The sequence below is a fragment of the Taudactylus pleione genome, unplaced genomic scaffold, assembly GCF_031769625.1.
Source record: "Taudactylus pleione unplaced genomic scaffold, aTauple2 ptg000086l, whole genome shotgun sequence".
NCBI lineage: Eukaryota > Metazoa > Chordata > Amphibia > Anura > Myobatrachidae > Taudactylus > Taudactylus pleione.
In genome coordinates, this window is record NW_028284488.1 from 32637164 (window position 1) to 32655191 (window position 18028).

At 44.1% G+C, this 18028-nt stretch overlaps 1 protein-coding gene across 1 annotated transcript in view; it reads right to left on the reverse strand.

Annotated features, from left to right (window-relative positions):
• Positions 1–16981, reverse strand: part of PTPN12 (protein tyrosine phosphatase non-receptor type 12) — a 143382-nt gene extending 126401 nt beyond the window's left edge. Inside the window, exon 1 of the mRNA XM_088468821.1 lies at positions 16530–16981. Coding sequence (XP_088324947.1) covers positions 16530–16628 — 99 coding nt within the window. The 5' untranslated portion in view covers positions 16629–16981. The remainder of the gene's footprint in view (positions 1–16529) is intronic.
• Positions 16982–18028: the final 1047 nt, after the last annotated feature.

The window sequence follows — 18028 nt, forward strand, 5'->3', positions numbered from 1 at the left end:
CCACAGGTGGGGAAAACGGCAGAGCAGCTGTCACCACCGGTGAATAGATGCCGGGGCTTGAGGGCTGCCCAGCATGTCCGTAAGTGCCGGGCACGCCCTCAAGAGTGACAAAAAGGAGACGCATCATAAAGGCACGCCCCCTTTTCATTGTCCACGCCCCCTTTAAGGGCATGCACGCAGAAGTCCCCTTATTCTATGTCGCCGGACCTAGAGTGAACACTATAAAACAGTGTAGTATTTTACACACAAGCTCAAAACTCTACAGAAAAAGCAGAGCGGGGATATGCAGAAACACAGGGGTATATGTTCAGCATCACTTTGAACATTTGTCAGCTGCAGCACTTAGACAATGCCTTAACCTGAATATCTAAAGCCACGTATCCATTTGCAGATCTAAATGAGCGAATGAACGATTCCGACATCGTAATCAATCGCTCATTAATCGTGCAGAAATCAGGCAGTTTAATGTCGGAAACTACCAGCGATACACTTTCCCGCTGGTCGTTCCCGACATCAATCAATGCCTGAACATGCTGGTCACTTTGCAGATAGCGACAGATTGACCATGTTCAGGGATGAGGGAGGGTGCCTGCACTGAACGACATATTATTCAGTGTAGGCACTACAGGGGAAGAGGAACGACTGTACGATTACGGTGTTGTAATCGTACTGTCGTTCCACTATCTGCAAGTGGATACGTGGCATTAGCCCACAGTGGTTTTAGAGGAAATTGTGGCATATAGCACAGACTAAGCACAATTTATGCATTTTATATTTTTCACAATGACCCATTTTACAGTGATAAAAGATACATGCCTTAAGAAAAAGCATAGCAAAAAAAAAAAAAAAGCATAACAACTGCTAGTAAAGAGAGTAACGGTACACTAAACATGCGTATTCATTTTCCTTAAAAAGGTGATTAAATACATAAACTATTTTAATCTGTTTTTAGAAAGGTGTTCTGCCCTGTTAACTACACTTAAGAACCACACAAAAATGTTGCTGAGGACTGTCTCCATTCCCTCTAATGGACATAGGGCCTGATTCAGCACAGGACGGAATTGCAAAGCTGCACGCAAGCAGATTTGCAATTAAAATGGGGAATGGGGTATCAAGGAAAAAAATCTGCACATAAAAGAAAAAAAAAAAAATCTGCATTTCTATATACAGTACCAACTGTAAATAATCGTTAGAGAGTGAATCCTCCATTCTGTGTTTAGAACGTTGGTGGTGCTCCCTGGAGTCCCAAAATAGTCCAATAGAAAGAAATCCTTGCACAGGCAAGTCAAGAAGACTCCTTTTTGGGGCACTCATGTGGGTATATTTAATAAATTGAGATTTTTTAGATTGGAGATGTTGTCTATAGCAACCAATGAGTTTCTATTTAACATTTAACTAGCACTTGGTAGAAGATAATAGCTAGAATCTGATTGGTCGTTATGGTCAACATCTCCATTTCTTTTCCTTTTTTAAATAAATATTTTTATTGAAGCAGTACATACATTAACAATTCAATTGTCAATCAATAAGAAACAATGTTTTCCTCTGTTAACATCTCCACTTCTAAAAACTCACTTGTAATCTATGAATATATGAGAGTGAGTGAGAGTGAGAGTGAGAATTGCTAGACAATTTTATATTTAAAGTATAGTCAACTATAATATATTTGGTACCGGTTCTGTTTGAGAAAGTGTAAATTAGCCTTCTATACCAGAGCTAAGTGGGCGAAAATATTTACTAGGTAATTCTTATATATCAAAGAAAAGTTTTTATAAATGAATTGCCAAACAGTCACAGGCAGATAATAATTAGGTTTGCACAGTGTAACATGCATTTGGTATGGAGTCAAACGTGAAATTGCAGGCTTGTGATAGGATATCAGCACATAATAACCGAAATTCAGTGCACAGCCTCCATGGTAAAGCAAATCAATTCAATCACAAGCTGCAAACTCATCAACCAAACCTAAATGTATTGTGTAAATCATATCAACACCCCCTATTGATTTTTGTATAACAGATCCTGTATCAAGAAGAAAAGGAACACATCATCTTATCAAATGCCGTTGCAATGTACCATTGACCTTGCTATCTGAATATGCTGTCTGGAGACATCCATTCAGTGATGTAAGTCTCACATTCTCTTATAATCAAGATAATTTAAATAGAATATGATGTATGGTCAATAACTCCGTATTCACTTAAGCTGTACCCTTTATAGCAGTGCTTATTCCAAACATGCACCACACTTGTGCCAAATGCAGTCAGAAGCAGTGGGAAAGATGAAAATAGCGTCCCTCCACTTCGGCTTTCACTCGTCGTACCATGTATTGGATGAGTGAGGAGAGAGTGAGGAGACCGTGAAACTAGGGAAACAACAGTAAGGTGGAGGTTTGTTAAAGATCTCTAGGGTGTTAGATGAACCCTGTTACCACAAGCAGGCATTGCAGGGATCAAATACGCCCCAGATCAGTCAAATTGCCACCAGAGGGGATAGAAGATGGGCATTCTTACTTGTGAACAAGCCTCCGGGCGAAACGCTTGTCATTCAGGACCCGACCAGCTGACCCAACCACGTGACCGTAACTGTGCGACTTGCTTCAAACAGCACGCTGCTTTCAGCCGAACTCCGTGCTGAGAAGTGAGATAACGGAGCGCATACAAGCTGACTGGGATTCAGAATACAGCACAGCGCAGATCTGCCCAACCTAAGGACACCTTCTTTTACAATATATTAATGCAGGTACACATCCTCTATCCTCTGTGGTAGCAGTTTGACTCATCTGGGGCATATTTGATTATGGTAATGCAGTAGGTGTCATGCCTCCTGCATGCAAGGACGCAGCATCGGATAATCTGCGATAACATCAGCCAGCTAAGTGATCCATGGGGTCATGCAAGCCGGCCGCTGTACATACAACGAAGAGGCCAGGAAATCTGTCAGCCGACAAGGATCCTGGCCTCTTCCCTCGACACGCCTACATTCCGGAAAACGGAGGCCGTCGCCGCCCCCCCTTCCACCCACCAATGGCAGCAGACTGTCAATCACCGACAGTCTGCTGCCAGACTGCATGCAAATGCGCAGTACGGGTCCGCCGCCTACGTGCACTGCTGAATAAGGCTCAGAGTCCTGCATTATTGCTTTAGCATAATAACTACTGCAAAGCAATGTAAGATTAATTTACAAGCAATTTAAAAAAAAAAATGTAACTATGTTTATATTAGAACAGAATTACCATCACGCTACCTACATATTATATTATCTGGCTATCCTATATAACGGAGGAAAGCATTTATGTCCCAGTCCAATCAATTATGTTCTAGATGTACTTGCAATTTAAAAAAAAAAAAAAAATGGACATTTTATTGACATTTTTTTAAAGTGCATGGACAAATATAAGGCAGCAGTACAGTACACAGTAACAATAATATTGAAAAGGAAATACATACTGTGGTGAGAGGTTGTCTCATCTGAATTGTCCACATTCTGGTGGGATAAGCTCCCTCCAAGGGAGAGGAAAACAAGATGTAGGTGCAGAATGTACCTACAATAGAAGCTTGGAATTCCAGGTTTTCTGGGCTGCACAGCTCAAACTGGAAATATACAATTCCGGGTTTTCCAGGTCACCCAGAGCCAGCAACACAGGAAGTGTTTAAAACTCACACATCATTGCTCCTGATGCTGGACAAACTGGCCAGGCGATAGGCATGGGGTGGTGGTTAGCATCAGAGTGCCAGGGCCTGGAGGGTCCACAGACATTAGCACAAGGAGTGCTGAGACATTTACTTTTATGTTGTTTGCTTATTTTCGGTTATGTTCCTGTGTGTGTCCAGGCCTAACCTCACATATGCTAAGGTGCAGTGTCTGCTACCATTAAAAAGACACTGCTTCACCAAGTACCTGCCTGTCCGGAGTCCTCAGTCTATATCAAGTATTAAAATACTATAGAAGATTGATTGTGGTAAAGCAACAGGATCAAAAGTGCAGGTAATGCACAATTTAAAGACAAAACAAAATAAAAAGTAATAAATGTAGAAGAGAAGAAAAGAGAAGAAAAATAAAACAGCAAAGGAGAGAAAGGGAACATAGGAAGGGTCATAACCAGGGTCTAAATAAAGAATGGGCTGCTCTCAAATAACTTATCAGAGAGTAGGAGCGAAGGTATGCAAATTAGGGATTTGTATTCTTCTGATTCGCAGAATTCCATCCAAGTAAGCCATACCGTTGAGTAGGTCCTATACTTATCAGAAAAAGACATATCATCATCCATAGATCTATACAATTAAATTCTTTGAAACCAGTCAGCAAGGGTCGGGGGGGGGGGGGTAGATTTCCAGCAGATAAGGATAACTACTTTAGCTGCTCTATTGAAATATTTCAACAGTGAATTTTTTTTTTTTTTTTTTTTTTTTTACACACACACACAGATAAGGGAGAAACATGTAAGTTCAAAAGCCAAAATGCAGACACATCTGTTATCTCTGAGCCTAGTATTTCTCATGCCACTGAAGTCACCTTGTCATAGAATACCCGCAAGACCTGACAGGACCACCAATGTCTATTTTTATTCATCACAAAGGGTGTCTGCGTGAACAAGATCAATAACATTGTAGACAATATTAAACACAGAAAACTTTATAGGTGCAGTAGAGATCAGTCTATATTATGTATGAGCAACATGGGGGAAATAGGGGTAGGCATATGGGAGGGAAGAGAGAAGAACGAATGAAGAGAAAAGGAAAACGGGGAAGAAAAAAAAAAAAAAAAAAGAAGGAGGGAGAAAGAGGAGCACGAGGTTGTTTAGAGGAAAGGAAGACCGGGTGTAGGAGCTAAGTAGTTATGCCACATCAGGGAGAGATGCGTTATGGAGTGCATACCAAGACTTCCAAACTGCGTGGAACTTTTCCACCATGTTGTTTTGGAGGCTAGTCAAATATTCTATCTTAAGGTGCCCATACACGGTGCGATAAAGCAGCCGATCCGACGGATCGGATTAGTACGATTTGGCTGCTGTAACATACAGTGTATGGGCATGATATCGGACAGAGTGCGCACCCGTGGGGTCGTACATCGCACCTTCAGATCTTACTGCAGGTTCAGTTGATCTGGGGATGCGATGTGCAATCCCATGCAGCGCAATGCGGGTGTGGGGAGCCGGCATATCAGGCCCCCGAACTCTCTGTGAGTGGGGACCGGCCAATATGTCGGATCCACCGTCGCGTCGCATGATGCATATCGCACCGTGTATGGGCAGCTTTAGACACGTACCTTATCCTATGTATTAGTTCCTGGTGAGAGGCTGGAGAGGGTTTCCAAGCTCTAGCGCTCTGGTATTTAACCGCGCAAGAGATATGCAGAATCAATTTGTCGGCTTGCTTGGGTAACTGGCAGACTGGGGCACATAAGAGAAGCACGGCCGATGTCTGTATTTTTAAATACTATTGTTTTATTTCAAAATTTCATTTTATGAGCTTGAGAAGGTAATTAATCCATTCATTATATAAAAGAATACTACCAGGTGTTTTTCAACTGAGCATCAATATGAACATCATTAACACACATTGGCCCTGATTCAGAGCCGGACGCTCTGACCAGAGCGCTCGCTCTGAATCAGGGCCCACCTCCATTAATATGGAGCGTCCTCCTGGACGCTCGTATAGCTGTGGGTCACCACCCACAGCATATACGAGCGTGCAGGATGATGGTCGCGATGGTCTTGACCATCGAAACTGCGAGCAAAAGCCTGCGGTTGGGTTTTTCAACCGCAAGGCCAGGAGTGATTTTGGCTCTATCAGAGCCAAAATCACTCCCACTGACATCACTAGTGATGTCAGTGGGGCCGGCTTCAGACGGTAGGCGTTCCCTTGGGAACGCCTACGTCTGGCAGGCACGCCCCCGGCACGCCCACCAAAGGGGGCGTGCTATCAGTCACCATCGACAGCACGCCCCCTTTGATGAGACACTCCGAGCGAAGGAAAGTCCTTCGCTCGTTGGGTCTCGCGCATGCGCACGACGGAGCTCCCTCCGTCGTGCGCATGCGCAGTGGGGACCATCGACCAACTTGCGAGCGGACAGCCGCTCGCGAGTGGGTCTGAATGAGGGCCATTATATAAACAGAATTATGCCTAAATGTGTGGTTATTTCCCTAATAGTACAGTCTAACAAAAGAAATTAAAAAGTGTGAAGTTCACTTTGATACAGACTTGTGGTTTTTGTGAGGAACATGAAAAGATTTATAAAAATAAAAAAAAAAAGCCTTCCATTATATCTGCATTTGGCAATAATTACTGCTTACAGCAAATACTCAACCTATGCATTTGGTGTTAAGGCCCCTATTTACTACTACCCGAATTTCAAATGCGGATTGTAGTGTGGTAATTTCACCTAAATTCGCATTGCGCATTTAGGAATTATCACGAGAATGTATGAACATTCTCAAGCAGGGAAAGAGCTTGAGAGAAAGCTCTGTCCCTACGAATCCTCACAGTACAATTTTCACTGTATTTTTCACAAAAAAATACACAGTGGGAGTGCCTCCGCGCATGCGCCAACGCCAGCTAGCTCTACAACTCACACACGCCCCTCACCTGCAGTCAGCAGGTCTCCGAGCTCATGGTCTGTGACCCAGGTGAGCTGTGCTGTAAACTGAACTGCCGGTTTACACCACAGCTGACCGGGGCTGACCGGAGGGGAGAGCTCACCGATCACGGAACCCCAGGCTGAAGGTAAGTGTTTGAGGTTTTTTGTTTAAACTTTTTTTTTTTTTTGCAGTGATCAGCGCTGATCACAGGGGGCAGTGGGCAGGCTCCAGGCTCAGATCAGCTCTGCTCTCTCTGTCAGAGCAAAGCAGGAGTCAGGGGAACACTGCTTAAAGTCATCTCCACATGGCATTGTTATAGCAAAGGTCCCTTCCGGTATTTTTTCACAATTCCCCCCAGAAAATTTAAAGCAGATTGCATTTCCAATTACAAGTATGGGAAATGCGACCTGCTTGATAAAGAAATAGGAATTAAAGGGCTTGGAGTAGTTTTTCACAAAAATTGCTCTAAACACATTATTTTAGTGAAATTAAAATAATGTGAAAATGGTGAGAAAACACCAGTATTCTCATTATTTTAGTAAAAAGAAAAAAATGAATGATAAATATAGCCCTAAGAGCGCAGTCAATTCAGATGGTCTTCATGTCTACCTACTGTTAACACACATTGCAGTTGATAACAGACGCCTATTAAAAAATGTGGTGAATAATTCTTTGGAACTGGTTTCTGGAAACTGCAGTGTTTGCACAGCCTACTTACAATATTAGAAGAAGGTATTGGTGCATACACATGGTCAGATTTTTCTTCAGATCTGAACGATAACGATTTAAAAAATATATCTGAAGGAAAATCTGACATGTCTGAACGATGAACGATGCGCGTTCCCGAAGGTCAGATAACGATACCTGACATCTGTGTTTGCAGTCAGTTTTGGACGATTTCCATTCATTTTAATGCAGTCAAAAATTGTTCAATCGTTCATCTGACAAATTTGACCGTGTGTATGCACCTTATGACATATGTAGCATGTATTAAATTATGCTACCAGAACATAGTTTGTTTTGGTAAAAAAAAATCCAATTCATTTAAATTGCTTGGAAAACAAGCTAAAAATACATATACAAATAAAAATGTCCCAGAGAATATGTGTGAAAAAAACATCAATAACAAAGAAAATGTATTGTTCCAACTGGCACAGCATGGGTTCCATAATAGATGAAACTAAAGCTTTTGCATAACAATGTAAGCATGACAGATTCTATGCTCTAACAGGAGAAAACAATGGGGGTGAATCAATTGAATTGTGCTGAGAGGGAGCTCCCAGGGCTATTCAATTGACCAAGCTGTTTAGTCCGTCTAATTATTTCTCTTTGCACCCTCCTGAGGGTGCGAGGAGAAATCCGACTAAAGTGCCGGCCGCAGTTTTTCAGCTCAGCGCGGTGCTAACAGCCTCACGGGCGGCACTTTAGTCGGAGAATGCCGGTTCTAGTGATAAACACCCCGCTTAAGTTGCGAGAACCAGCATTCTACGACTTAAGTGCTTCTACTCGGACTTAACATCGCTGTGAATTGAATAGCTCCGGAACCAACATTCCGGCGCTAATTACATGAATTGAAGTCGCCCCCAATATATTATGTACTCATCCTTAAAACACAGTTTAAAGTGCAATACTCATCTAAATATATGGTGGAATGGCACAAGTAAAAAGGTAAAGCTGATGCAAATCATCACCATCATTCATTCAGAATTTATTATGCCTGTAAAAGTTAAATGCACCACCGTATTTTAAATACATGGTTTACCATGAGTGTAGTGCAGGTTCCCAAACTCAACCCTCAAGGACCCATTACAATCCACGTTTTAAGGATATCCATGCTTGACCACAGGTGACTTAATTAGTATGTCAGTTAATTTGATTTAACCATCTGCGCAACCATGGATATCTGTAAAAACCTGAACTGGTGGGTGCTTTAAGGACCAAACAAGTTTGGGGACCTCTGCTGTAGTGGCTATGCACATTTTACTATAGCCAGAAAGCAACAGTCCGCCGTTAACGCCTTGCTGAAGTTATTAAGGAATGCTGATTCCGTCCCACACAGGCTTTTGAGGTGAGCTATGAACACCAGCACGTTCAACCAAATAGCTGAAATATCGCAAGCGCGTCGAAGGGTGTGTACCCAGATATGTCTGTGACAAACATCGTTCACAGACATCGCATCGGCTATACAGCACAATAGCACGAATATATATATATATATATATATATATATATATATACACACATACACACACACACACACACACACAGACATATTGGTGCATCTGCAGGAGTACGGGCAAACTGACAACTATCTTTCCACATGCAGCAGGGACCCAGCGGTGAGTGATAGCTCAACTGGGCGGGCAAATTTAAATACCTGCCCTCCAGGCCCAACACATTGGGCGAACAATTGGTAAGTGTATATGCATTTACCAATCGTCAGATAAGTCGGCAGATCGACCTAGTGTGTACACAGCATCACACATCTTTATGGTAAGTACACACTAAGATTATTTGTCCAATCTGGATGGTTGGAATGAAAATCTGGTAATGTATGGGAGCAAAAGACAAATCGACCATTTGTTCTCATATACACTGGAACATAAAACAAAAATGGTCGTTCTGACAAATTGGTTAAATCAGTTTGTTTTCATTCATTTTCCAGTATTTGGGTCGATTGGCATGTGCTCCCATACATTACCAGATTTTCATTCCACCCAGCCAGAATGGACAGATTCTTATAGGGGGTGATCCAATTGTTTGATCATATCCTATCTCCCATCTAAAGTGATGGGAGATCAGGGTGCGATATTCAATTGTTTTTGGGCACCCATGCATATAGCGCATGTCGCGCCCAAATAGACATGGTTTAGCCTCGTAAAACTGCTGAACCAGTCTAAAGTCCTGCTGTGGGCGCCCATACTCCCCTTTGGTTGGCCAAAGTGCAGACTCATCACACATTACTGCTCCCCTGTCCGGGGGGCTGCGAGAAGTGTGTGCGCCTGCAAGCGAGCAGAAATTGAATTGCTTTGTCGTCAGGTGCCTAGCACCATCAGCTGGTGGTGAAAAGAACTGAAATCACCTGGGGTTTGTGTTCCATAAAAATATTACATTTTTGTGTAATAATGAGTGCAAGGTTTCAGTAAAAAAATGCTATATAAAATCAATAGCACTGTAATATTATTATACATTTATTTTTCTGTTATGAAGCAAGATAAGATATTGAAGTATAAAGCTTTTTCAATTTATTTTCAAGAAAATAAATTAATCAGTTTGTTGTAAGTGCAACTGATTATCTTCACTTAGTGGATACATAAAAGTCTTCTCAATACATAGAGCTACACCTAAATAGGGTTATCAACTGAAGTATTCCCGGAACACATACCCTGGCCGTAAAGCCAAGGTTATTACTAAATTGATACATTTCCACTCAAAATATTGTTTCTGTCTACAATCAATACATCAAAATTAGGCTGTGCAATTAACATCCTTTTGATATAGCCCTCATTAGTGACGTATCTATAATGATTGCAGCGCATACAGACCAGAGTCAGGGGGGTCCACACCTGCCCACTGCACTGTTTGTGCCAGAATCTTAAGGCCCCCATACAAGGTGCGATAAAGCAGCCGATCCGACTGATTGGTACGATTTGGCTGCTGTATCGCACCGTGTATGGACCTGATGTCGGACCGTGCGCGCACTGCAGGTTCGCTTGATCAGGGAATGCGATGTGCGATCCCATGCAGCGCTATGCAGGAGGAGGAGGGGGGAGCCAACATATCGGACGGGCAGGCGGCCACCCATTTGCACCATGTGTGGGAACCGCTCGATATGTCGGATCCGTCACGTCGCATGGTGCCGATCGCACCGTGCATGGCTGGCATAAGGCTATATCTGTCCAATCTGTCTGGTGGAAGGGAAAATCTGGTAATGTATGGCAGCAAATAGAACTTTGCTCCCAAACAGTGGAAAAACAAACCAGATTTCCCTTCCCACCAGACAAATTGCACAGATGCAGGGATGATTCAGTGAGAAACATCCGTGCATCTGTGAAAAAAAAAAAAAAAAAAAAACACGGAGTGCAAGGCGGTGTAAGGTCATATTGTAAAGGTATCAATTAACTTATGACCATCTTTCATTAATAGCTCTATTTAAGTGTAAATATAAATTAAAAAAGATAATTATGTGTCCTCCATATGAAGGAGAAAAATTACACAATTAACAAAATGGTTCTGTTTCTTTATTATAAAGAACAAGCTAACATAGCTTTAGTTAAAAATCTTTTTATATTAATAAGTTGTTAGAAATAATTATGCAGCACTGTAATACAGGTATTTTATTCACAAATGTTTAGCGTTCTATCACAGTAACATCTCTGTTAACGGAAACTTTGTAGTATTTTAGTCAACAAATTAAATATATAGTACTGATAAAAAAAAATAATAATAATGATAAAAAAACTTCCCAATAGAGTACACCACAATCAGAAAACCTTGTTCTCTATAGTATTGATAATAAAATGATCAGTTCTAGGTCTCAACTATAATGCAACAGCGAGCTTCGACGACACTCAGCTCTGGTGTTGGGTGACTTTAGGAAGCCATTAACTCCTGAAAGTGCAATGGGATGCAATGCTAGGCCTTAGTTTCATCATCAACACTAAAGCTAGGTATTGTTACAAGTCGCGGTCACGACTTGTTTCCCTCAAGAAATATACCTTCATCTACCAGTCTTTCTCCTGGAGTCCTTCCGTCGGTTGCTAGGCGATCCGGACGCCTCAGGATGTCACATGTGAACCACAACAGTGTGTGATTGGATTCTTTCCTTATTTGTACACATTGGTCTTTTGCCGCCTCGCCGATTATAGTGTATCCTTCTGTATCCCTCGGCTCTGCTGCGTGACCTGTGTGTTATTGTTCCTTATCCCAATTGGACTCTCATTTACCATCTTCCACGATGCTCTGGCTCTCAAGGCCGCACCAAAGGCTCTTTTGCCACACCATCAACATACCAGTTGCATCCAAACCTCCGGCTGTATTAGTCACACTATTCTCACATGAAACTCTGGTCTTCCTAGGCATCTGTGTAAACCACTACTACTCTGAGTTTAAGTCCATGCGGCCACCTAAGTACCAGTGAACGTCATCAGTTCTAAGGGAACAACGGCGTTATTGGCGGAAGTCCTCGTAAGCTTGAGTTCTAGGGGGTTTACACGGTGTGGCCTAGGAAACCTTAACAAGTACACTCTATCCAATTCGGACCAATCAGCCGATAAATGGCTCATGAATGTTTTTGTTTATGTATCATTGGTTATTGGGATGTGTTACACTGTTTTGCGATGGTGGCCTTGCACTCCCCCCGCAGCTGCTGCCATGGGAATGCGCCTGGAAACCCGCTAACGCACTTCTGGTGTCCAGGACAGGAAGCGCTGGGAATAACGATATAGGTATATATCGGGGTGCACTTTAAGATGAGATGATCCAATATAAACTAAAGCTGGCCACGCATTAGACCAACTTACATCCAACTAGTTGATTGGTTGGAATGAAAATCTGGTAAGGAATGAAAGCAAATGACAATCAGCAATTTGAACCCAAATACTGGAAAATGGACAAAAACTGTTTGTCAAATGGTCGATCTAAACAATTTGTTCAAACTAGTCTGACGACCATTATCATCTGTTTTCTGGCATTTAGGAGCAAATTGCTGATCATCAGTTACTCCCATACATTACCAGATTTTCATTCCAACCAATCAACTAGTTGGCTGGTTGGACAGATAATCTTTAGATGTGTGGCTAGCTTTAGATATCCTAAATTTTTCGGATGAAGGCACTCACCATTCCAAAACAGAAATATTTATTTTTACAAGATAGTTTCAGAAGACACAAATTTTTGGTTTACGTTTCGGTCCAAATATAGACCTTTCTCCAGACTAGTGCCATAACATGAAAGAGATGACAAAATAGATATCTAATATATCAAATGAAGCAGTTTAATGCATTTCTTCTTCAATGGCCATGAATAGGCCCCACTGGATGAAGACAATTTCTCTTATAGAGCCACATAACCATCATTGTTAGCGCTTTGCTGATCAAACCGTCATCAGCGTTATACACCGGCCCAACATGTGGAGCTCCCTGCGTCCAGTCAGGGCAGAAGTGAATGGTGAATGCCTTCATCCGAAAAATTGAGGAAGGAAAGGAAGAATAAACATATATTTTACTCTTTGGGGGCGATTCAATGGTCTTCACCCTTGGCTGAGAGTAATGGGCGCCTAACAAAGCAATTCAATTGTTGCTCCATTTGGGCACCCGTGTCACGGCTAGACATATTGCTGCTCACCACCTCCTTTTTTAAAAAAAAATTATGTTATATTTTTCATTTAAACATATAAATAAATACAGACTAAGCTCAACATTTCTTTAATCTGTGCCATGAGTCAGAGAAGAGTCCCATAACTCCGACACTCTGTATGGAGACCCTTTCCCAACTCTTAATAGTCACAGTAAATCAGTCATTCTTGGTTTATAAATTATAAACACATCACCATCGATCTCAATACATTAGAGAGAATGTAGTTTTCTGTAGCTGATAATGCATACACACTATTATACCTATTCCTTTGACCGGATTATTTAAATCAAAAGAGTAAAGATATATTTTACAATCTGAGACTATATGGTTCATATAAAGATTTAATACCAATACACTTACCCTTAAGGACTTTAAAAAAGGCAAAGAATACAAGCTTTTGAAGACCTCAAGTACATATAATGCCCATGAGCACTGATCAAGACCTGCTCTCTTCTTGCTCTATCAAGATTATTTTTACTCCATTTAATCAGTATACAAGAATATGCATTGTAAACCAAACAAAAGACAAAAAAGCAAATACCCAAGTGTTCTCGTTCAAAATCAGGATTATTGCAGTAATTAGTAGGTGATCCAATTAATATACAGCCAATATATGTGCCCATTAGCAAACTCCATGTTAAAAGCTTCCACAAGGATGATCTGACACAATGAGAGCACTGGCTGTATGGCTGGGGGTGGGGCAGGTTGTTTGACACAGTGCCAAGACAGTAAGAAGACAGAAGAGTGCGTCTCCATGTGCAGCTCTCAAACCTGCACAATGTTTTCTAGATGGGTATGGGAAAAGTGCCAAATTACTGTCCATGCTCAACGTTAATTGATAAAATATAATATAATATATACACACACAAATCTATTTAAGATGAATAATATATACAAACGATAGATGTGTCCTCAACCACTGTGTCTTCAGTCGACACCAAACAGCCCCTTCCGGTGCGCCAGGTCCCAGGCGTCTGGGCGGACTGGAAGCAACAAAACTACTTTGCTAAATGACACTGATCAATTTGATGTATGACACTGGTACATCTGTTAGCAAATGATTCTGAATCTGTATACAAAGTGCTACAATGTAGCAGCTGCTGCTTTTTCTCACCCCAAGTACCTTTGTGCGTTATCTGCGACTTTGTACGTGTTTAAAACTAATTCCTGTGTGGTAAAAGTCACAACCCAGTATCTGTAGTACACCTTGACTGGAGTTTCGCTGAATCTGCGATGCTAATAAGACAAACAAATGTAAAATATAAAAAAACAACTGTAAAAAAGTCTGTACACAACACCTCTTGGAGCAGCTCAGTTCCACCGGGCATCTTGCGCTATATGACGTATAGATGCTAGCTATATGAGAACACATCTGTAGGTAATTCACAACAATTGGTGGCAATGAGACAAGGGCATCTCTATAGCAAGTAAACAAATCTAGCCCCAATGTAAGATTGGAGTGACATATCAGGTACATGGTTTGTGTGTACCCATGACATGCAAGCTCCATAGGTCACTAGAAACATCTACCGTCAGCCCTACTGCAGGGCCAACGGGAGAAGTCGCTAACGATGCCATGCTGCAGAATGCAGCATGGCGCATCCCTCCCCGTCTGTCCCAGCTGCAGCAAGTGTGTATGCACTTGCCGCATGCCTGGCTCAGCCGCCCGTGTTGTCAGGCTGGGTACACATTGTTTGAGGTGTACAAGCTTTAGAGTGGTGAAGATTCCCATCCAGCAATAGAATCTTAGGGTGGGTCACTTAATTCCAACCATGCCAGAGTCACTTCCACTCATCCCACAGACAGAGACAGCCGCCACATGAACACAAACACACACAGCTATACTGCTGCTACAAGCCCACCGCTGCTACACGCCCGCACACGAACACCGCTGCTACACGCACACCAGACACACTGCTGCATGCACAGCAGACACACGCACACCGCTGCTACACGCACAGACACACCACTGCTACACGCACACCGCTGCTACACACACACACGACACACTACTACACGCACACCGCTACTACACGAACAGACACACCACTGCTGCACGCACACCGCTGCTAAACGCACAGCAGGCACACGCACACCGCTGCTAAACGCACACGCACACCGCTGCTATACACACACAGAGACAGACACTCTGCTGCTATACACACACAGAGACAGACACTCTGCTGCTATACACACACAGAGACAGACACTCTGCTGCTATACACACACAGAGACAGACACTCTGCTGCTATACACACACAGAGACAGACACTCTGCTGCTATACACACACAGAGACAGACACTCTGCTGCTATACACACACAGAGACAGACACTCTGCTGCTATACACACACAGAGACAGACACTCTGCTGCTATACACACACAGACAGACACTCTGCTGCTATACACACACAGAGACAGACACTCTGCTGCTATACACACACAGAGACAGACACTCTGCTGCTATACACACACAGAGACAGACACTCTGCTGCTAGACACACACAGACAGACACTCTGCTGCTATACACACACAGACAGACACTCTGCTGCTATACACACACAGACAGACACTCTGCTGCTATACACACACAGACAGACACTCTGCTGCTATACACACACAGACAGACACTCTGCTGCTATACACACACAGACAGACACTCTGCTGCTATACACACAGACAGACACTCTGCTGCTATACACACAGACAGACACTCTGCTGCTATACACACACACAGACACTCTGCTGCTATACACACACACAGACACACTGCTGCTATACACACACACAGACACACTGCTGCTATACACACACACTGCTGCTATACACACACACTGCTGCTATACACACACACTGCTGCTATACACACACACTGCTGCTATACACACACACACAGACACACTGCTGCTATACACACACAAAGACACACTGCTGCTATACACACACACAGACACTCTGCTGCTATACACACACACAGACACACTGCTGCTATACACACACACAGACACACTGCTGCTATACACACACACTGCTGCTATACACACACACTGCTGCTATACACACACACTGCTGCTATACACACACACACAGACACACTGCTGCTATACACACACAAAGACACACTGCTGCTATACACACACACACTGCTGCTATACAGACACACATAGCACAGACATGGGTTAATCGATATAACACTTCCTGAAGCTCTACCAGTAGGAGCAATAATTGTGAAGTCAGGCTGAAGGAAAACTGTGTGCAGGAAGCTCTGATGAAATCCACCCTCCCCATACAGCTTCAGGCAGTAATCCATGAAGTGATCAGGAAGGAAGGAGGGGGAGAGAGGGAGGCAAAGGAAGGAGAGGAGGGGTCCTGTCTCTGAAATAGCGCAACATTAGAGGAAGAAGGGTTCCCCCAATAGAATGAGGCGTATGTACAGCGCCGCATATATTATACAGGGAGATTACACACACTGTCTGCTACCCTGTATAGTACAGACAGGTCCCCGCAGCAGGAGCAGGCACATGGGGGACATGACGTTGGATGCCACTGCGACGCCCCACTACCTGCTCCAAGCACCCCAGCAGCTCTCACCATGAAGTCACAGGCGAAGTTGTCCTCCCCGCTCTGGTCCCGGTTGTGCATTTTCTGCACTTTCTGAATGAAAGTCCGTAATATTTCCACTTGGTCCATGCTGACCCCCGGCTGCTCCCAGCCAGTCACACGCCTCCTTCTTCTCCGGTGCAGAGCTGGGGGTGGCTCCTGCCACCCGGGGATCGGTCAGGGTGGGGGCAGGCCGCTTTCCTCCTAGCCCCTCGCCATGCAGAGCGGCCCCTGTCCCGTCACTCAGAGGAGGGGGTGCAGCTCTGCTCTAGTCCCAGGGATCCGCGCAGCTCCCAGCCCAGTGCCGACACCACTCTGAGGATGCACCGGAACACGCAGCGCTGAGACCCCGCCCCGGGAGCCCGCCTATTGGCTGGCGAGGCTCTCCCTCTAAACTCCCATTGGATGTTGAAACATGCAGAAAAACTGGGCGTGGGAACCCAGCCCTTCTGCCCATCACAGCCTCAATTGGCGGCCGAGCGATCGGCCATTTTAGGGCGGAGGGGAGGTTTGGGCGGCGAGGTGTGGCCACTGTCGTCAGCGGCCAATAGCTGTTATAATGGAAGACATGGCGGCAGAGGGCGGACGTAGCGTCACGGGAGGGTCTCCGCCCGGCTGACATAGCAACGCGGCGCTCTGCTACGCAGATAACATGTAACACGGGCTGCAGTTAGATTGCCGGAAGCTATAGGGATCGGTAACCGCCACACCCACTGCGCACAGGGCCCCGGCATGCCGGTCGCCGCCACGCCTCTCCCCGATAACCACAGGGAAGCCGTCAGCCGTGCTCCTGTGCCCGGGCTGCCAGCAAGGAAACCGATTTAGGGGTCTGTTTGTAAAAGCAACAAAATGATTATCTCCAGCTTTTTTTTGTTCTGGATGAAGCAAGTGTTTCCTATCTGAAAATTTAGGTGAATTCACCTTTGCGTTCTGTTTCTCGTATTCCTGCAACCACACAGCCTGTTAATATATGGGCAGCTGCCCTGGGCCCCACGATTCTGGGGGCCCATTTTGGTCACTACAGTACTCATACTTGCCAACCCCCCCGGAACGGCCGGGAGGCTCCCAAGAATCTGGTGGAGCTCCCAGCGACACCAAGAGAGGGCAATACACTGGACTGGCTTCTACCTGCGCGCCTACTCTACCCCCCTTGCAACCGCCTGCTTACAATGTGAAAGTGGGTGGTCCGGGGGGTGATGATGCGATTTTTGCTAAATCGTGTCATAGTAGCCCTGCTTTACAATGATGGTAATCCCAGGATTGTAAAGCGGGGTGTGGGACCGCGATGCGCTGCTAAAGTGACAGACGGCTCCTCTGGTTCTCTGCACCGACATTAGCGCCAGTGTGGAGTAGGACGGAGGAGTCACCACGTACACCAGCAGCACTGTAGATAAGAGAATAAAGTGCAGCTGGTGCTGTGGCCTGCAGCAATCTTATTAAAAACACCTTTCAACAGGGAGAATCGGGACCTCCCTATAAACTACAGCAGG